Source organism: Cervus canadensis, chromosome 29 (genome assembly GCF_019320065.1).
Source record: "Cervus canadensis isolate Bull #8, Minnesota chromosome 29, ASM1932006v1, whole genome shotgun sequence".
Classification (NCBI taxonomy): Eukaryota; Metazoa; Chordata; class Mammalia; order Artiodactyla; family Cervidae; genus Cervus; species Cervus canadensis.
The window spans coordinates 5326906-5348601 of record NC_057414.1 but is presented as its reverse complement, the minus strand read 5'-3'; the positions used below and the strand labels follow the sequence as shown (position 1 = coordinate 5348601).

Genomic DNA, 21696 nt, shown 5'->3' with positions numbered 1-21696 from the left:
ACCTATATTTTATCGCTTCTTGGCCTTTTGCCTAAGATCAAGTGTAGGATCCATTGATCTATATTTCTGTTTTTGTGCAAGTACCATACTTTTTTGATTGCTGTAGCTTTGAAGGATAGCCTGAAGTCAGGGAGCTTGATTCCTCCAGCACTGCTTTTCTTCCTCAAGATTGTTATGACTTTTCAGGGTGTTTTGTATTTCTACAGAAATTAAAAAAATGTTTTGTTCTAGTAAAATGCCATTGGTAATTCAATAGGGATTGCATTTAATCTGTCAATTGCCTTGGGTGGTATAGTTATTTTGACAATATTGATTCTTCCAATCCAAGAACATGATGTATCTTTCCATCTGTTTGTGTCATCTTTGATTTCTTTCATCATGTCTTACAGTTTTCAGAGTAGAGGTCTTTTGCCTCCTTTGCTGATGATGTTGTTTAGTTGCTAAGTTGTGTCCAATTCTTTGGTGACCCCATGGGCTGTAGCCCACTGGGCTCCTCTGTCCATGGGATCTCCCAGGCACGAATACTGGACTGGGTTGCCATTTTCTTCTTCAGGAGATCTTCCCAATCCAGGGATCAAACCTGTATCTCCAACACTGGCAGGCAGTTACTTTACCACTGAGTCACCAGTGAAGCCCACATTTGCCTCCTTAGGTAGGTTTATTTCTAGTTATGCTTTTTGATGTGTTTATAAATAAGATTATTTACTTAATTTTTCTTTCTGATCTTTCACTGTTAGTGTATATGAATGCAAGACATTTCTGTGTATTAATTTTGTATCCTGTAACTTCCCTGAATTCATTGACGAACTCTAGTATTTGTCTGGTAGCATCTTTAGGACTTTCTAGGTATAGTATCATGTCATCTGCAAAAGTGACAGTTTTACTTCTTCCTTTCCAATTTGGATTCCCCCTTTTTTTTTCCTTTCTCTGATTGTCACAGCTAGGATTTCCAAAACTATGTTAAAAAAATTGGGAGAGTGGAATGCCTTTTCTTGTTCTTGACCTCAGAGAAAATGATTTTAGCTTTTCACTGTTGAGTATGATGTTTGCTGAGGATATGCCATATATGGCCTGTGTTATGTTGAGGTAGGTTACCTCTATGCCCACTTTCTGGAGAGTCTTTTTTTTTTTTTTTTTTTTACTATAAATGAGTGCTGAATTTTGTCAAAAGCTTTCTTTGTATCTACTGAGATGGTTATATAGCTTTTATTATTCAGTTTGTTGATGTGCTGTATCACTAATTTGTGGATGTTGAAATATCCTTGCATCCCTGGGATAATCCCACTTGATCATGTTGTATGATGTTCTTAATGTGTTGTTGGATTTGATTTGTTAGTATTTGTTGAAGATTTTTGTGCCTATGTTCATCCATGGTACTGGGTTCTATTTTTCTTGTTTCTGTGGTATCTTTGTCTGGTTTTGCTATCAGGGTAATGGTGACTTCATAGAATGAGTCTGGTAGTCTTCCTTCCTCTGTAATTTTTTTGAAATAGTTTCATAAGGATAGGTGTTAACTCTGTTAAATGTTTGATACGTTCCCCTGGGAAGCCGTTTAGTTCTGGACTTTTGTTGTTGGAATTTTTTAATCACAGTTTCAACATCAGTACTTGTGAGTGGTTTGTTCATATTTTCTATTTAATCCTGTTTCAGTCTTAGAAGACTGTACCTTTCTAAGTATTTGTCCATTTTTATTATATTTTCCATTTTATTGGCATATAGTTGCTTGTTGTAGTTTCTTATGATGCTTTGCATTTCTGTGGTGTTCACTGTAATCTCTTTTTCCTTTTCAATTTCATTGATTTGGGGTCATTCCCTATTTTCCTTGAAGATTCTGGTTTTGTCAATTTCGTTTATCTTTTCATAGAACCAGCTTTTAGTTTCACCAATTTTTCTCCTCTTGTTTCTGTCTCTACTTCATTTATTTATGCTCTGATCTTTATGATTTCTATCCTTCTACTAACTTTGAGTTTCATTTGTTCTTCTTTCTCTAGTTGTTTTAAGTGTAAGATTAGGTTGTTTGAGATTTTTCTTGTTTCCTGAGGTAATACTGTATTGCTATATTGAAATATCCTTGCTATATATATATTGAAATATCACTTCTACCCCACATCTTGCTGTAAGCTTTCCCCTTTGAATTGCTTTTGCTGTGTCCCATAGGTTTTGGATCATGTTTTCACAATGATCAAGTATTTTATGTCCTCTCATTTCTTCAGTGATTTGTTTGTTGCTTAGTACCATACTGTTTAGCTTCCGTGGATTTATATTTTGTACATATTTTCTTCTTCTAGTTGATTTCTAATATCACTGCAATGTGGTCAGAAAAAATGCTTGATATGATCTCAATTTGCTTAACTCTACTGAGGTTTACTTTGTGGCCCAGCATGTGACTTATCCTGGAGCCTGCTCCATGTGCACTTGGAAAGAATGCGTATTCTTCTGCTTTTGGCATGTCCTATAAATGTCAATTAAGTCCATCAGGTCGAGTGCATCATTTAATGCCTATGTTTCCTTACTGCTTTTCTGTCTGAATAATCTGCTGATGAGAATGGAATGTTAAGGTATCTCACTATTATTATGTTACTGTTGACTTCTATTTTTATGATTGTCAGCATTGTCTTATATAATGAGGTGCTCCTATATTGGGTGCATATATAATTACAATTATTATATCTTCCTGTTGGATTGATCCCTTGATCTTTATGTAGCCTCCTTCTTTGTCTCTTGTAACAGTCTATTTTAAATCCTATTTTGTCTGATATAAGTATTGTTACTCCAGTTTTCTTCTGATTCCCAATTTGCAAGGAATATCTTTTTCCATTACTCACTTTCAGTCTGTATGTGTCCCTAGGTCTGAACTGGATATTTATACAGGCTTTTACTTTTTTCTGTTTCACAGCAGTGACTTCCACCGATCTATCTTCCAGCTCAGTTTTTAGTTCCCCTGCTTCACTTATTCTGCTATTGATTCCTTCTAGTGTATTTTTCATTTTATTAATTGTATTGTTCATTTCTGTTTGCTCATTAAATCTTCTCTTTGTTAAACATTTCTTATATCTTCTTAGTCTGTGCTTCCATTCTTTTTCTGAGATTTGGCTCATCTTTACTACCATTATTGTGAATTCTCTTTCAAGAAGTCTGCCTAACTCCGCCTCACTTAGCTGTTCTTCTGGGGTTTTATCTTGTTCCTTAGTCTGAAACATATTTCTCTGCCATCTCAGTTTTGTCTAAATTTCTGTATTTGTCATTTTCACTTCTCAGGCTCCAGGTTTGTAGTTCCTTTTGCTTCTGCTGTTTACCTCCTGGTGGTAGAGGATGGTTCAGGAACTTGTGCAGGCTTCTTGGTGGTAGGGATGAGTACTAGCCCACTGGTGGGTGGAGCTGTGTTTTATCCCTCTGTTGGGAATGGTCATGTAAACAGGTATGTTTAGAGGTGGCTGTGCAATCAGGATGACTTTAAGCAGCCTATCTGATGATGGACTGCAGCACACCAGGCCTCTCTGTCCCTCACCTTCTCTTGCAGTTTGCCCAGGTTCATGTCCATTTAATAAGTGATGTCATCTGACCATCTCATTCTCTGTTGCCTCCTCCTCTTGCTGCCCTCGATATTTCCTAGCATTATGGTCTTTTCCAATGAGTCAGCTCTTCGCATCAGGTGGCCAAAGTATTGGAATTTCAGCTTCAGCTTCAACATCAGTACTTCCAATGAGTATTCAGGGTTGATTTCCGTTAGGATTCAGTTCAGTTCAGTTGTCAGTCATGTACAACTCTTTTGCAACCCCATGGACTGTAGCATGCCAGGCTTCCCTGTCCATCACCAACTCCAAGAGCTTGCTCAAACTCATGTCCAAGTCAGTGATGCCATCCGACCCTCTCATCCTCTGTTGCCCCCTTCTCCACCTACCTTCAATCTTTCCCAGCATTATGGTCTTTTCCAATGAGTCAGTTCTTCACATCAGGTGGCCAAAGTATTGGAGTTTTAGCTTCAGCATCAGTCCTTCCAATGAATATTCAGGACTGATTTCCTTTAGGATGCACTGGTTGGATCTCCTTGCAGTCCAACGGACTCTCAAGAGTTTTCTCCAGCACCACAGTTCAAAAACATCGATTCTTTGGCACTCAGCTTTACTGATAGTCCAACGCTCACTTCCATACATGACTACTGGAAAAACCATAGCTTTGACTAGATGGACCTTTGTTGGCAAAGTAATGTCTTTGCTTAACATGCTGTCTAGGTTTTTCATAACTTTTCTTCCAAGGAGCAAGCATCTTTTAATTTCATGGCTTTTAATTTCATCTGCAGTGATTTTGGAGCCCCCCAAAATAAAATCTGTCACTGTCTCCAATGTTTCCCCATCTATTTGCCATGAAGTTTTGGGACCGGATGTCAAGTTCTTAGCTTTTTTAATATTGAATTTTAAGCCTACTTTTTCACTCTCCTCTTTTCACTTTCATCAAGAGGCTCTTTAGTTCTTCACTTTCTGCCATAAGGGTGGTGTCATCTGCGTATCTGAAGTTATTGATATTTCTCCTGGCAATCTTGATTCCAGCTTGTGCTTCATCCAGTCCAGCATTTCACATGATGTACTCTGCATATAATTTAAATAAGCAGGATAACAATATATAGCCTTGACATACTCCTTTTCCAATTTGGAACCAATCTGTAACTCCATGTCCGTTTCTAGCTGTTGCTTCTTGACCTGCATACAGATTTCTCAGGAGGCAGGTCAGGTGGTCTGGTATTCCCATCTCTTTAAGGATTTTCCAAAGTTTGTTGTGACCCACACAGTCAAAGGCTTTGGCATAGTCAGTAAAGCAGAAGTAGATGTTTTTCTGGAACTCTCTTGCTTTTTCGGTGATCCAACAAATGTTGGTAATTTATCTCTGGTTTCTCTGCCTTTTCTAAATCCAGCTTGAACAACTGGAAGTTCACAGTTCACGTATTGCTGAATCCTGGCTTGGAGAATTTTGAGCATTACTTTACTAGCATGTGAGATGAGTGCAATTGTGTGGTAGCTTAAACTTTCTTTGGGATTGGAATAAAAATGGACCTTTTCCAGTCCTGTGGCCACTGCTGAGTTTTCCAAATTTGCTGGCATACTGTGTGAAGCACTTTCACAGCATCATCTTTCAGGATTTGAAATAGCTCAGCTGGAATTCCATCACATCCAATAGCTTTATTCGTAGTGATGCTTCCTAAGGCCCACTTGACTTCACATTCCAGGATGTCTGGCTCTAGGTGAGCGATCACACTATTGTGATTATCTGGGCCATGAATATCTTTTTTGTATAGTTCTTCTGTGTATTCTTGCCACCTATTCTTAATATCCTCTGCTTCTGTTAGGTCCATACTATTTCTGTTCTTTACTGTGCCCATCTTTGCATGAAATGTTCCCTTGGTATCTCTAATTTTCTTGAAGAGATCTCTAGTCTTTCCCATTCTATTGTTTTCCATTATTTCTTTGCATTGATCACTGAGGAAAGCATTCTTACCTCTCCTTGCTATTCTTTGAAACTCTGTATTCAGATGGATATATCTTTCCTTTTCTCCTTTGCCTTTAGCTTCTCTTCTTTTCTCAGCTATTTGTAAGGCCTCCTCAGACAACCATTTTGCCTTTTTGCATTTCTTTTTCTTGGGGATGGTCTTGATCACTGCCTCCTGTAAAATGTCACAACTGGTTTGATCTCCTTGCTGTCCAAGGGTCTCTAAGAATCTTCCCTAGCACCACAGTTCAAAACCATCAATCCTTCAGGTTGTTGGATGGGGCCAAATCTTGGTGCCAAAATGGCAACCTCTAGCAGAGCACAGGCTAATGAATATATGCTGGGGCCTTTGCTACCACTGTTCTTCTCACCATAAGCCACGGCTGAACCCCACCTTCCCAGGAGACTTGCAAGATCCCCAGGTAGGTCTGGCCCATACTTCAAGAGGGTCACTGCTTTGCCCCAGGTCCTAGTGCTCAGGAAACATTGTGTATACCCTCCAAGAGAGTAGTCTCTGTTTCCCCTGCTGCTGCTGATGCTGCTAAGTCACTTCAGTCATGTCCGACTCTGTGTGACCCCATAGACGGCAGCCCACCAGGCTCCCCCGTCCCTGGGATTCTCCAGGCAAGAACACTGGAGTGGGTTGCCATTTCCTTCTCGGATGCATGAAAGTGACAAGTGAAAGGGAAGTCGCTCAGTCGTGTCCGACTCAGCGACCCCATGGACTGCAGCCTACTAGGCTCCTCTGTCCATGGGATTCTCCAGGCAAGAGTACTGGAGTGGGGCGCCACTGCCTTCTCCATCTGTCTCCCCTAGACCTGTGTAACTCCTGCACTCTAGTCCCACTGGCCTCCAAAGTCAAATGTTCTGGGCTCCTCCTCCTCCTGAAGACAGACCCCAGGCTGGGGAGCCTGACATGGGGCTCAGAACTTTCAATCCTGTGGGAAAACCTCTGCGGTCTAATTATTTTCCAGTTTGTGGTTGGCCACCTAGCAGGTATAGGATTTGATGATATTGCAAAAGTGATCATCCTACTGTCTTACTGGATGTAGAACATCTTTGGATATAGAAAGAATCTATGGATGCAGAATATCTTTTTTGGATACTCCAGTCTCTTTTGTTGATGGTTGTTCAGCAGTTCGTTGTGATTCTGATGCTTTCGTGAGCAGAGCTGAGCTCAAGTCCTTCTACCCCACCATCTTGCATCTGGTCTCCTCTCTCCTACAGTGCTCTCCATTTGACAACTCTGTCGGGGGTTCCCAACCTTGGCTGCACACAGGAATCATGTGGAAAGGTTTTCAATATTCCAGTGTTGATGCCCAGGTTACAGTCAGGCCCAGTAAGGACTCTTTGTTACTGGGATCCAGGCATCAGTATATTTAAAGCATACAAAGTGATAAAATGTGCGGTTAAAGTTCAGAACCACTGCTTCAGGGGATCAGGAGAATATTAGTAATTTGTTTAAAAGCAACAAACAAATAAAAATTCCCTGAAATTGTCTTTAAAGAGATACTGATTATGATGGGCTATTGTTTATCTGCTCCTCTCAGCACACTGCTTGACCTATCTGGCTTTTTTATCTCCCAACTGTATTTCCTTCATGTAAAACCTCAGTAGACGGCTATTCTTTGAGTTCTATGCTCCTGAGTTTCCAAAATAAAACACCTCTGGGCAAAACATCATTCGGATCACTTGATGGAAACCAGAATAATCAAAACATATTGCTATGAAAGCTGCTTGTGAAGCAGCAACTATGCTTTTTCTCCAAAGAAAAAGCTCAGGAAAGTTCATCTTGCTAATCAAATATTCAAACAAATCTGGAACTCCTAAGTGACAATTGAGAAGAAATAATTTAGGCTGAGATATAACACACCAAGGAAAGAGAAGACACATGGGGAAGTCAACCACTGAAAGCCATGTAGTAGAAGGCTTCTGGCAAGTCTCCGTGCGTGACAAAGCCACTCTGTCTTAGATCCTGTAGTTATAGACACTGGAAACTGAATCAGTTGCTGCATCTTTTAAAAACCAAATCTTCGAAAAAGGTTTTTGCTTAAAATGTTATTTACTTTAAAGATGGATTTCTGCTACAAAAAAATCATAGATCAGAGGTAACTGACTGCTCTGCGCTAGGTTCAGTATTAAGTGTTTCATAGTCATTACTGCATTTAATGAATGAACCTATGAGGTAGGTGATGTTATCCCATTTTATAGATGAGGCAACTAAGGTGCAGAACTTTTATGTAACTTTCCCAGTGTTATAGGACTAGCAGGTAAGTGCTAGAAAGACACGAGTTTATACCTGCCAGAAAAGATAGTCAAAGTAATCTCCACTGACAATATTATAGAGTTCTCATAAAGACAACTAGCCACTAAGACTTTTTTTTTTTTTTTTATAAAAAGGGATGAACCAAAGATAGACATCAATAGAAAGAAGATTTGCAAAAATTCAAATAATGATGTGTGGGCACCAAAAGCATGATCTATATTAGAATAGTCACAATAGAAACACTGGATTTGTCTAACTTCCCAGAGAACAAATACCTGTAGTCACCCTTCAAGACCTAGTTTGTAAATAGTGACAGTGCAGTAAAGTCCATTTAAAAGTCCAGTGAAGTTAACAAGGGAAAGGCAAGGTTATAAACTACTCTAAGCACCACATAAAATTCCTGAAGCCCCAGTAAATAATCTTTTAGTATTTCAGCTTTCTTTTTTTTTTTTTGAGACAAATTTGAAGTAGGGGTTTCTAATTTCATTGCAGTGATAATGTGCTTAAAATTGAAGGAAAATGGTATAAAGATTTTAATCCATTTCTCTTTATTACTCTGATATCATGTCCTTTACTGATTTTGCTTTTTACTCAACCGTCACTCTTCTTTTCCCTTTCTTTTATTTGAGCTCACCCAACTAATCATGATATCCTTTATCATATATGACTGCCTTTATTTTTATTTCAAAACTGCACATGAAGAAGAAAGTATTTTAAAAGCATTTCCTTTGAAAGTAGTTGTTATGAACAAGCCTGCTAAACGTTTGCAAATTAAGCTGATAAATTGGGCACCCCACTCTTAGATGGCAGTATGCATCTCAACCCACAAGGTCATGTGGCTCAAATTAAAGCACACACATTTTCCTGGTAAGTTATTTTTTTAGATTAAAAATGTATTCTATATTATGTATTCTACATCTAAATTTGAATAATACAACTGAATACAACAGTGACAAACTCAACTTTCATTGAAATCTTACTCTATGCATGGACTTGAGTTTAGATAGCTCCTGGAATTTAAAGATAAGCTAAATATTTTGGATAATATTGAATGATGATTATTAAACAAGGAAGAATGTTGTAAATCGTATTTTGCACAATAACAATGGTCATCAGTTGTTGAGTTTTTCTAATGAACAGGCAATATCTAATTGTTGTTCCTAATGCTTCCAACCAGTGATTGCTATCATTTTTTTATTGAGTTTTTCTATCTGTAAAATGTGTGTGAGCATGCAATCTCATATGCACTAGAGTACATATTTGCACAAATGTGATAAACATATTTATTATAAAGTGTATTCAAATGTTAATATTAGAAATGATGAGAAAATATAAAGAAAAAGCATCTGGTACTTCATAGATTATCTTTAGCATTTCCTGGGAGAAAGCTCTCATACTAGAAAAGACAACTAATTATGCTGTGTGGCAGAGACCACTGGTAGTCCCCAAGTATTTATTGCCCTTTCCTTCCATAGGATGGGATCTTCAATTTTTACCTGGGCCCACGTCAGCTCAGAATGAAGATTATATACGTTTGGTCATCCATTGCAGCTAGGTGTGGCTTTGTGCCTGAGTTCTAATCCTTGGGATACAATGGGAAATCGTGTTTCCAACTTCTCAGAGGTGCTTTTAAAGGGAGGAACCATGCTGTAATTCGGCCCACCTGCTTCTTGTTATGTCATCACGGAGGCTATGTGCACAAAGGCAACATGCAAGGATGGTAGAGCAAGTAGACAGGGTGCTTAGGTCCACTTAAGACCTTGTAGAGCAATTCAGATTTTCTAGTTCTGGAAACTCACTCATGGACTATTATCAGGGGGAGAAATACATTTCTGTCTTACAAAAGCACTGTTATTTTGGTCTCTGTAAAATGTACATGAAAATATATACTAAATAATACACCATGCAAGACAGTTACTACTCCTACTTGAGGGAAAAGATGAGGGAAAAGTATCAGAGAACTTAGTTTTCCAAGGTTAGCCAGCTAATGCATGGTAGGATCAAAAGAGCCCAGTGTCCACCCTCTTTCCACTAAAGGAGGCAACCTCCTGTGAGAAAACACTATAAAATCAAGGAGGAAGAAGATATTAGTTGTGCCTAGAAGGACTGATGAGGGCTTCCTGACAGAGGTGATAATTTACTAGGATCTTAATATATGGACAAGGAGGATAAGGCTTTCTAGGCTAATGGAACAGAGCAAACAGCAGGGTGATAAGAAAGCATAGACAAGGCTCAGGAAAAGCTTGTGACTCATTTTTGTTAAGTGATCACTATTGCTTCTTGGCTTTATTTATTCAACATATATTTCAGAGTACCAACCACAAAAGTAGGCACAGAACAAGAGGTACAGCAGTGAAAAAAGATATCTACAAATTCTCAAACACATGCAAAGATGATACTACTGGACCTCATATCAAGCAAACAAGGTCTTCTTAATCAGACTCAGCCTTACCCTTCCAGCCTCATGCTACACTGCTGCTCTAAGCTTCAGCCACACAGAAGTCAGGACATATGAGTTTCCAGATGTATGATCTTTGCCCATACTGTTTCCTCTCCCTAAAATGTATTTTCTCTACTTTGCCTGGATACATCTTACTCTTCAAAGAGCCAGCTAAAATTCTACCTTTCCATGACTTCCTCAAATGAGATGGCTCTTTATAGCATATTCCCTTAAAGCAGTTTATAAACATCTTCGTTCATTCATTTATTCAGCCAGCCAATCCAGCAAAAATATGCCAGTTTATAGAGGTACAATGGTGGGAAAGATGAAGTAAATTTTCCCTCATGTTCTTGAGGTGTTTATGTTCTAAGAAGAAGTATCAGTCATTAGAGAACAGTTATAAGGGGTGTGTGTGTGTGTGTGTGTGCGTGCGTGCGTGTGCATGCGTGCACTTAGCCGTCAGTTATGTCTGAGTTACAAGGTAGCATGAGAAATTCGGGGGCTTCCCAGGTGGTGCTAGTGGTAAAAAACCCACCTATCAATGCAGAAGACATAACAGACATGGGTTCCATCCCTGGGTTGGGAAGATCCCCTGCAGGAGGGCATAGCAACCCACTCCAGTATTCTTGTCTAGAGAATCCCATGGACAGAGGATCCTGGCAGGCTACAGCCCATAAGGCCACAAAGATTTGGATACAACTGAAGTGACTTAACACAAACACATGATAAATTCTATGAAGTGAAAGCAGAATCTGAAGTAGAAGCATCTAAAGGGGACACTACGCCTAACCTTAGCTTCCCTGAAGAAGCATTATTTAAAGCTGAATCCTTTTGGGTGAGTTAGAATGAACCACACTATCACTGTGCATTATCTGCTAGATTCCAATAGACCATGAGAGACAATGCTTTTTAAAAGCATCCTATATGATTAAAGAAACAACACGAGGACTAAATGCTGGCTCAGATTAATTCTAAGTGTGTTACACTGTCTGTAGTGAGTCTCTATAGCTTTATTTCATGCTTCCTGCATGCAATATTTCCTACCCTACCCTTTACCCCAGGTGTCTGCTAGCATCTCTCAAATTTTAGTGTGCATAAGAATCACCTGAGATGCTTGTAAAAACATGGACTCCTTGGCCCTTACCTCAGAGATTCTGATTCTTCACTCCAGAGTGGGGCTGGAGATTCTGCAATTCTAGTAATCTGCCCAGGAAATTCTGAGGCTACCAGTTCAGAGACTGCCTCTTGAGTAGCAATGTCACAGAGAAACTATACAAATCTTTCCCAGGATTTTCTACCTTGTTCTTAAGCTGCGCTGTCAGGCTGAGCTCCTTGGAGCAGCAGCGGCTTCTCTGCCTAGATATGTGCGGCATGTATCTTCAGAGTGACCCACATCCATCAATCACATTCTTCCCTTGGACAACTGTCACTTTCTCACTGCTTCCCACCTTAGGTCTGATATGACAAGCCCACGTGCAGGGAGTGATGGGTATGCTGAGGAACAGTTCTGAGTAGAGTGGCCAGCAAAGTGCCCTCTATAAGGGAACTGCAAGGAAAAAAGATCGAAGTAGATATGTGAACGGATAAGTGGATCAGCTCTCTTCTACCTATTTCTTGAATTTTTAAAAAAGGAATTATTCCAGTTTATATGGGAGTTTTACAATTTCATGGAAATAAAATTATAGGAGAATCAGTGAACTTTTAAGAAAACTTTCAGTATTGCTTGCATTTGCCTCCATGTGTGTCACATAAAAGAACCTTCAAATTTAACAAACATTTAAGGGCCATGAGGACAGGGACCATGTCTTCCATGTGAACATACCCCACAATTTCCTAGGAGAGTGATGATTATTTAGATGATTTAAAAATACTCAAGTAGAAGAAGATGGCAATGAAACCAACTCATAAAAGTAGGGAGGGTAATTATATCATTAATTAGATAATATATAAATAAAACACCTAGAATAAAGTGCTCCTTCAATAAATATTAGTTCCCTTCCTATTTCTTTCTTAATATCTAGAAAAGCTCTGTCCAATAGAACTTTCTGGAATGATGAATATATTCTATATCCACACTGCTGAATATTGTACTCACTAACCATGTTGGCTACTGAGCACTTCAAATGTGGCTAGTAAGACTGAGGAACTTAATTTTAAATTTTATATTATGTTAATAAATTTAAATAACCACACGAGGCTTATAGCTACTGTCTTGGAGAGAACAGGTCTAAAAGTTTGGCCACTAAATATGTCTCTATCTGTTGAACTGATTCTTTTTCCTATAGATACGTTTCCTATGCATATGTTTAAGGAGAACACGTGAAAAGGGCAGTTGACCCAAGTGCAGACCAAAAGGTGTGGTGAAAGAACAAAGACAGCTGGATCTGAATCAAAAAAGGAAGTTTCTGCTAGCTTCTCAAACTTTAATATGTATATAAATCACTGAAGTTCTTCTTGAAAACACAGATTTAATAAGTCTTCAGTGGGAACTTAAGATTCTGTGCTCATAAGCTTCCAGCTAATAATGATGCTGCTAGTCAATGGGTCACATTTCAAACAGCAAAGATCTAGATGGAGGTAGGCCCATGGCCCTACCTAACTGCTATTGGCCCTACAGCTGAACTAGCCATTTCTTGTCTCAGGAACTCCAAATTAAGTCAAAGGCATGTTCTGTTTTATCAAAAGGACCCCTCCACCGAGTCTTATGATGAACAATTATTAAGCATCTTCTATATCCTAGGAAGAATAATAACTTCTGAAAGGCACATATTATTATTCTCATTTAACAAATAATAAAAGAGTGGTTTTGATGGATAATTTGACTTAACCAAAACTCAGGCAAGTACAAACTAGCAGAGGCGGGCTTACAACCCAGTTGCTTCTGAACTCAAAGCCTAGTCTCTCTCATTAGACTTTTGTTACACAAAGTGTGATGCAAAGTGTGATGCACAACTGAACATCAGCTTCACCTGGAAACTTATTAGAAATGAAGACTCTCAGGGCCCATTTCCAAACCTACTAAATCAGTATCTGCTTTTTATGATCTCTAGAAGATTTTTACCTACATTAATATTTGAGAAATACTATGATGTTCCATCTTTTGCCTTTTAGAGCAAAGTAACAAATGGAAAGGGATCGGATGGGTGTGGCAGTTGAGAAATGGATTTAAGTTGGCTAGATTGGACTGTGGACCAAATATTGATAGCTTTGCCTCTATTGCTAAATTCCTATTGCCTGCTGGGCATAGTTAAGCCAGTATGAAGCTGTTTTCTGGCAGATAAGGATTTTTCATTTCTAGATAATACTACAAGTCCAACAGATAAAAATATCAACAACACAGTTTTAACAGTGTTCATGGGAAAAACCACAAAAAGAAACAAACTTGTTTGCTGAAAAGTAAATATACTAAATGGACTTCCCAGGTGGCTCTGTGGTAAAGAATCTGCCTGCCAATTCAGGAGATGTGGGTTTGATCCCTGTGTTGGGAAGATCCCCTAGAGAAGGAATTGGAAACCTACTCCAGTATTCTTGCCTGGAAGAGGAGCCTGGTGGGCTACAGTCCATGGGGTCGTAAAAGAGTCAAACCCAACTTAGAAAATGCACTAAAATCATCAAATTCTTCCTAACTATTTCACCACTAGAGTGGTTCAAAGAAACAAACAATTCTGCTTTCTCTCCATTCATGGATAACTCTGAAAAACCATCCAATTAAAAGTGAATAGTAGCCTAAATCACAAGGGTCTATTATTGTACAAAGTGACTCAAATAAATTCATGCCTAACTGATCAGTTCTATGACCAAGCGCTTGGTCATCCCCTCTCCACAACACAGCAACTTCCTCCTCAGAGGGCTCTTATTTTCGGTTTCCTGCCCCTGGGATCCATCAGAAGTGCCATTTATTAACCTCGCTTAATAACACCTCCTAGTCTCCAGCCCATTCTTTGTCTCCCGACTGAACCTCACTGCTAATTTGATTGCTTCTCTATGTCCCTGAGTCCACATTATCTTTTCTCTCATTTCCTTCTCTTCTCACCAACCTTCACTGACACTGCCAGCCTTTCCTTCGTCTTTTTTATCCCCATTAACTACTCTATTGTCCTCTGCCCCAGAGTTATAGCTCCATCTGCACCCAGTGACCTTTCACATTTAAAGTGCTCTATAAAAATCTCACTGGGGATATTATAAGAATATTATGATGGTTTTTAAATAGCTTTTATATAAATGATCTTCTTGGCAGTCAAATATCAATACAATGGATGATGCTACTAAGGACCCTTAACATTTTTGTAACCTAACTCTTTCCTCTCCTCTCTCTCCCTCACTTTCTTGGGAGGGAAGACACACTTCTGAAATTTCTGGAACAAATTCCCTTGTCTCCACTATTATTTCTATCTCTGGAAACAAAGTTTCAGACAACGAAGTGTCTCACAGGGAAGTAAAATCATCATACTGCAAATACTTGCTGGATGTTCCTTTTATTTTTCCATATTTTCCCTAAACATCCTCAATAATGTAGACACCCATTCCGTGTATCAGTTGAATCAGGTCCGTTTGATATTTTAATTGTTTATTCTTAATACTTTTAAAGACCAAGATTCTTTCATTTTTAACTATTTTTCTTTTTTTTGTTACAGCGGGTCATATACACATTCTTAGCCATTTTATTCAACGTTTTGGTGAAATTAAACAAGAAGTTAGTTTCCTGTTCAGCAAATATTCACTCCTTCCTCCACTTTGAACTTGGCAATATGACTTGCTTTAGCCACTAGGGTATTTAGTGGATATGATGTGAGCAGAGTCTATAACTGGGCTTGTGTCTTGGGCGTGTCCTCTTTCATCACAATTAAAATAACACACTTTGGGTAGTCATGTCCCACCCCCTGGGCTCCAGAATCAAATATGTGAGGCAGTAATACCCAGCCAACTTGGCAATCTTCAGCCTGAAGCAGCTAGCTCAGCCAACCAGCAAACTCTTATGGAAGAAATAAATACTTACTGTTATACATCATTGGTTTTGTGGTTGCTGGTTACACACCAAAAACTGACTGTTATGTGGAGCAACAGTAAATGGTAAGTCAAACTCTACCATTTTCTAGTTGAGCTAGAATAACTATATCTGTAAGATGAGAGGTTTGCATCCATTGAAATCCAAGTTACTTAACAAGATTCAAAACTCATGATTTTTGAGTCTACCACTTCCCACGGTATATTTCCAGAAAACAGGTCAAAATATAACCACTATGAAATGAACACTAAAGAAGAATGGAGGGAAACAACATTCTAGAACCTCTCTAAATGTGTTCTCCTAAAGCAGGAAGAAGGGTATTTGTTGGGATGGTGTTGATCACAGAACTCAGAGAAGTCTAAGTTAAGGGAGAAGCACTGATATGGTCAAGAGAGGAGGTTTCCATGCCAAGTGGCTCCAGAATGCTACCTTTTCACCAAGTCAGCCTACGGGAGCTGGACTTACAGGTAACACACAGGCTCTACTCACTCTGAACTGCTAAGAACAGAGTATTTTTCATGCCTGTCATAAGACAGTATTCAATACATAACGTGTGATGTGCTGAGTCAGTCGTGTCTGACTTTTTTGCAACCCCACGGACTGTAGCCCTCCAGGCTCCCCTGGCTATGGCATTTTCCAGGCAAGAATACTGGAGCGGGTTGCCATGCCCTCCCTTCAAGGGGGTCTTCCCAACCCAGGGATCAAACTCATCTGTTACATCTCCTGCATTGGCAGGCGGGTTGTTTACCACTGAACCACCTGGGGAGCCCTCAGTGTATAATGGGGAAGCATAAAATGATTGAGTGAAACATGGAAACTACGCAGTGTTGAAATGGGGATTTTTGCTTCTTGCTTTTCCCTCACTGATTTTAACTTTCATATAGGGGATTCCTGCTTGTCTGTACTATGTCTCATTTAAGGTCCTAAACTATCATGACCTCATGCAACAATGAGTTTACCTGAGGCATTCATGCTGAAGAACTTCAGTGACCCCTTCATTACTGGCTTCATTAATGTAAAACCACTTACAGAGTTCTAAGATCCCTTAACTTACCTTCCTTTAAAAAAAAAACAGAATTTCCTTTGAATATCTTTTGTACCTTTACTAGACAGTTGCTTAAAACTTTCCTTTGACCACAGATTTCCTCCTGTTGTTTGACTGCTGTTCGCATGTATGGCTGGGAGTCATTTCTGCAAGAATCATACATTTCTAAAACCAAATTTGCTAATTGCCAAAATTAATACACTAACTTTTAATGAAATTATTTTTGAGGCGGACTTAGTTAAAATTTGTAATGTAGGTAATATTTTAAAGAAGGAAATATTCTTATGCAAAATGACTGAAATGCTCTGGGGAACTCTGAAATTGTTTCTTCATTAAAAAGAGCTGAAATTATGTGAACAACTAGAACGTGAGACAGAAAAGAGGAAAACAAAGTATAGAACACCAGGGAATGAGAAAATAGACCACAAAAGGAACAGTGATTAGTTCAAGGTCACTGAGTGAATCAGGAACAAAGAGGAGGGTTAGACCTATGTCAATCGCAATTGTGCTCAATCTGCCATTTTTCAATACACAATATATTTATAGTTCTGAGACATGGGGGAAGACATTAATATTTAATGTTCTCGGAATCTAGCACGTGTTATGAAATCATCAGTGTTTACTGAATAAAACAATAATATACCCTCATTAACTAGAAGTTAACAAAGCATAATTTCACATACATAACTGCATTAAGATCCTCACCAACACCTCGGGGGTTGATATTGCAATTCCTGTCTTATTGATCAATTTAGGTCCAGAAAGAGTAAATGAATAGCTGAACAACACATTGCCATAAGAACTGGGATAGTTTAGCCATATTTAGCAAACTTCCCTAAAGATCCTACTCTTAAGGAAGCTCAAAGAGGGTTTGCATTATGTACAAAAATGTTGAAGATAATTTTTGAAAATCCCTTTGAGGAATTCAAAATCATATATTAAAATTTATATTTAGAGCATGCATTTTGTGATGACTTGGTCAGGTGGGATGGGAGCAGGGAGAGAGGCTCCAAAGGGAGAGGGTATATCTATTTATTTATTATATATCTACATATATATCAATAACTTTAGATATGCAGATGACACCACCCTAATGACAGAAAGCAAAGAGGAATTAAAGAACCTCTTGATGAAGGTGAAAGAGGAGAGTAAAAAAGCTGACTTAAAACTCAACATTCAAAACACTTAAGATCATGGCATCCAGTCCTATCACTTCATGGCAAATAGATGGGGGGAAAAGGGCAAACAGTGACAGACTTTATTTTCTGGACTCCAAAATCACTGTGGATGGTGACTGCAACCATAAAATAAAAAGATGTTTGCTCCTTGGAACAAAAGCTACGACAAACCTAGACAATGTATTAAAAAGCAGAGACATCACTTAGCTGACAAAGGTCTGTATAATCAAAGCTATGATTTTTCCAGTAGTCATGTATGGATGTGAGAGTTGGATCATAAAAAAGACTAAGTGCTGAAGAACTGATGCTTTTGAACTATGGTGCTGGAGGAGACTCTTGAGAGTCCCTTAGAGAGTATGGCAATCAAACCAGTCAATACTAAAGGAAATCAACTCTGAATACTCATTGGAAGGACTTGCTTCCAATGCTGTGGCCACCTGAAGTAAAGAGCTGACTCACTGGAAAAGAGCCTAATGCTTGGTAAGATTGAGGGCAGGAGGAGACGGGAACGACATAGGATGAGATGATTGGATGGCATCATCAACTCAATGAGCATGAGTTTAAGCAAACTCTGGGAGACAGTGAAGGACAGGAAAGTCTGGTGTGCTGCAGTCCATGGGGTTGCAGAGTCGGACATGACTGAGCAACAATATAGAACCTAAAGGGATAAGGTGGGGAAGGAAGTGGGAGGGAGATTCAGGATGGGGGGCTACACTTGTATACCTATGGCCAATTCATGCTGATATATGGCAAAAAATTACAATATTGTAATTATCCTCCAATTAAAATACATTAATATTAAAAGTGCTCCTAAAACCAAAAAAAAAAAAAAACCAACAACAATATATATAATTATGACTGATCCGCACTATTGTATGGCAGAAAGCAGCACACTAGTGCAATTATCTTCCAATTAAGAAATACATTTTAAAAATACCAAAGAATTGATATTTAAGAGAACAAGAACACTTCAATTAATTTATTATATTTGGCTGATTTTACTAGCTAATTAGTTGGGATACCAATCGAGCATGTTTGTTCAAAATTCTTAGATTTTTATTGATAAATTATTTGTACACGAAAGCATCTGGAAGTTAGTTATAAGAACCCTAAAGAAGACTTTGAAATAATATGGATCTACTGCAAGTAAGCAGTCCTACTTACAAAATCAAGTCTCTGGGCTCTATGTCTACTTCTTCAAAGCATGCTCATCCGCTTTGGATGGTGCCAATGGATATAGTAAAGAGATTTACTATAATAAAGACATAGAATCCTTTTATATATGTATTATATATAATATATACAATAATACATACAATTATATACATGTGTGTGTGCGCGCGCGCGCATCCCTCTCCCAAGAGTATTGAAGCCCCTGTGACAAATTGTCTTCCACCCAAAGCTGCATGTTGCCAAGGGGTAAATGAGAAAACTTTGTTCTCAAGCTGAGAGGCAGAAAAGGAGGGAGGGAAAGTAGAAACAAGCAGTCACAAGATCAGAGATAAGTAAGACCGCACACTCTACAGCCAGGACACCCAGGTGCCTTCTTGGTTCAGCTTTTTCCTATGCAATTCCGAGACAGTTACTTAATCTCTTTATTACTCAGTTTTCTCATCTGTAAAATGGAGAAATCAATAGTACCTGTCTCATAAGGTTGTTATGAGGATTAACCGAGTTAATATTTGTTAAGCACTTAAAACAATGTCAGTATACAGTAATCCAGACATTTGTTGTTTAGTCATTAAGTCATGTTCAACTTTTTTGTGACCCCATGGACTGTAGCCCACCAGGCACCTCTGTTCTGGGATTTTCAGGCAAGAATATTGGTGTGGGCTATCACTGCCTTCTCCAGGGGATCTTCCTGACCCAGGGATTGAACCCATATCTCTTGCATTGGTAGGCAGATTCCTTATCACTGAGCCACCAGGAAAGCCCAATCCAGATACAAATCTTTGATAAATAAAGGAAAGCAGAAAGAGTGTGTGAGAGAGAATAGGAACATTATGTGTCTTTAATAATTGCTTTGCTTCCTTCCAACAGAGTCCTTTACTTTCCACAACTGGGGCCACTCGATTCCTAACCCCATTTCCAGCATGACCCCAAATGACTCTTGTTCAGAGAGATTTAAGAAGCCCTAGTTCAGCAGTTCAGGTGATTCAGCATGAAGTCAAGCTTGCTGTTATTCTTGTCCTGACCCTGCGTCCCAGTTTTAATCACTTGTCCCTGTAACCAAGTCCCAGCCTTGTACTCCAGTTCTGGCACCCCGCTCCCCTGCGGCCCAGTCTGGCTTGCAGAATCTGCTCAAGACTTTCAGTTCCTCTGAGGCAGGTATTTCCCAAAGGAGAGCCTTTAGACTAGACATGCTTTGGTTGGTACACATAGAGTTTGAACTTCTGAGAGTTAGTTGCCTGCAAAACTGTATAAAAAATTCAAACTTCTGACTTCTCTTGAAAAATGGAATGATCTGGGAACTCTTGGTCCCATTTCCCTTTGGGACCCATCCAGTGGAGCCAAGTTGCTGCGACATCCCCCCACCTTTGGAAAGTCATGTGCTCTCTATTCCCGACTCTCCCCCTGCTTCCTGATCCATCTGTTTCTGTGATGTGCTCGGTCCTTGTGGGCATTAGAGGTTAGGGTCTAAAACTGAGAATAGCCAGTACTCACCAAGCACTTTGTACTCATTTAATATCAAAGACCACATTGTATTTGTTCTTGTCCATTATGCCTGCAGCCCTTCTCATTGCCTCAAACCTTTTATTTGCAGGCATCTGAATCTGTCCCATCATTCTAAATTACTCTCCCCTACCGTATCGGTTAGGGCCACTCTTGAAGCTCTGTGAGACCTCCCTAAGTCAACCACTCACCCACACTGTGCTTTGCCCCACGTTTCAGTCACTCCCACCCAGCCAGACTCTGTCGTTGAGAATTTTGGCCATCATAGTGGTTATATTTCAGAATAAGAACCTGGAGCTTTACTGACCTGCCTGTTCCTATTATCTCATGCTCCATGTTTCTATAAAACCATACATCTTATTGTATATTATATATAGATACATATAGATAGACTTTCCCTTCACAAAGTTTTGCTCCAATTCTTATTAGCAGCTTAGCAAAATCCATCAAGTATTTATTGATCACATATTATATCCAGATTACCCAGATTCTATCAAAGAAATTGATTTGGGTATACCTTTACTAAGAAACCCGAAAAGTTTGTTTATCTTTTGACAGACCATTCAATCTCTTTTCAGTGAACACCAAAGAAACTAATAATATTTGATCATAATCAGCTTGTTTTTTCCTCATGATAGACCCTTGTGTTTTACAAAACAATGAATGAAAGAGGAAAATATCAGCATGCCTAAGCTGTTAGAAAATTTCTAAAGAAAATGCACAAAGCTCATTCTATACATCATTTCATGAGATTATCTGGATTGGCTGAAACTGAATATGTACTGTATTTTAAATTCTGTTGATTAAGTTCTACCAGTTTTTAAAGATAGTCTTAATAAAAATGTTACTTACATAAGGAATCGTGTCCAAAGTGTCTGTGTTGACAATTATAGGAGCAGGGCTGGCCTAAAAAAGAGAAGTAGAAAAATTTTTTAAATAACAAGTAGTCTATTCTGAGATAGGATCTGTTAACTTATTTAACCAAGAGCTCAACAATATTTCTTGAGAACCTGCATGGGTACTGTGTCAGCTGCTAGGGGTATAAATGAAATGAATCAGAGTTCCCTTCACCCTCCTTCCTTCAAATATTTGTTTGCTACATTGACCACATAATAAAATGAAGTAAGCACAGAACTGAAAAGGCAAGGACATGAGGATTTGTGCAGTGTAAGAGGCAATGACTTCTAATAACTTTGGCAAGGAGTCAAACATTTCTTTATGAAATGGCTGTGCTAAAGGATTTTGATTTTTTCTCTCATGGAAGCAAAATTAAACCTAACACTATAACTCTTTTCTTTAAACTGGCTTTTGTGAGAACATTGTATACGATGCAAAATAGAAGCATTCACTTTTTGGCATTTTACATATGTTCACCTATTTCATATGCTGGTCACATTTTTTTCTTTATCATTTATATACCTTTGAAAATATGCTTTAGAAACCCTTAGGTAGAAAATTAAAAATTAGTCAAACATGGCAGAAAATTGTATTAGATATGCTAAAGTTCTTTAAAAAAAAAAAAAACTACAAAATGCAGCCATTCCTTTTAAAGATGAGTAGGAATCTGAATCTGTGTAAAACTGATATAGGAGTGCTACAAGCCAAGTC

General features: G+C 38.7%; 1 protein-coding gene across 32 annotated transcripts in view; it reads right to left on the bottom strand.

The window, feature by feature from the left end:
* The window catches only part of DLG2 (discs large MAGUK scaffold protein 2), a 2236304-nt gene that overhangs the window by 849978 nt on the left and 1364630 nt on the right, over window positions 1-21696 (bottom strand). For 31 of the 32 annotated variants that reach the window (XM_043451476.1, XM_043451478.1, XM_043451480.1 and 28 more), the window contains one exon: window positions 20941-20994. In XM_043451476.1, coding sequence (XP_043307411.1) covers window positions 20941-20994 — 54 coding nt within the window. Of the gene's footprint in view, window positions 1-20940; window positions 20995-21696 lie in introns of those variants that run through there. The other variant, XM_043451505.1, reaches the window with a different exon arrangement.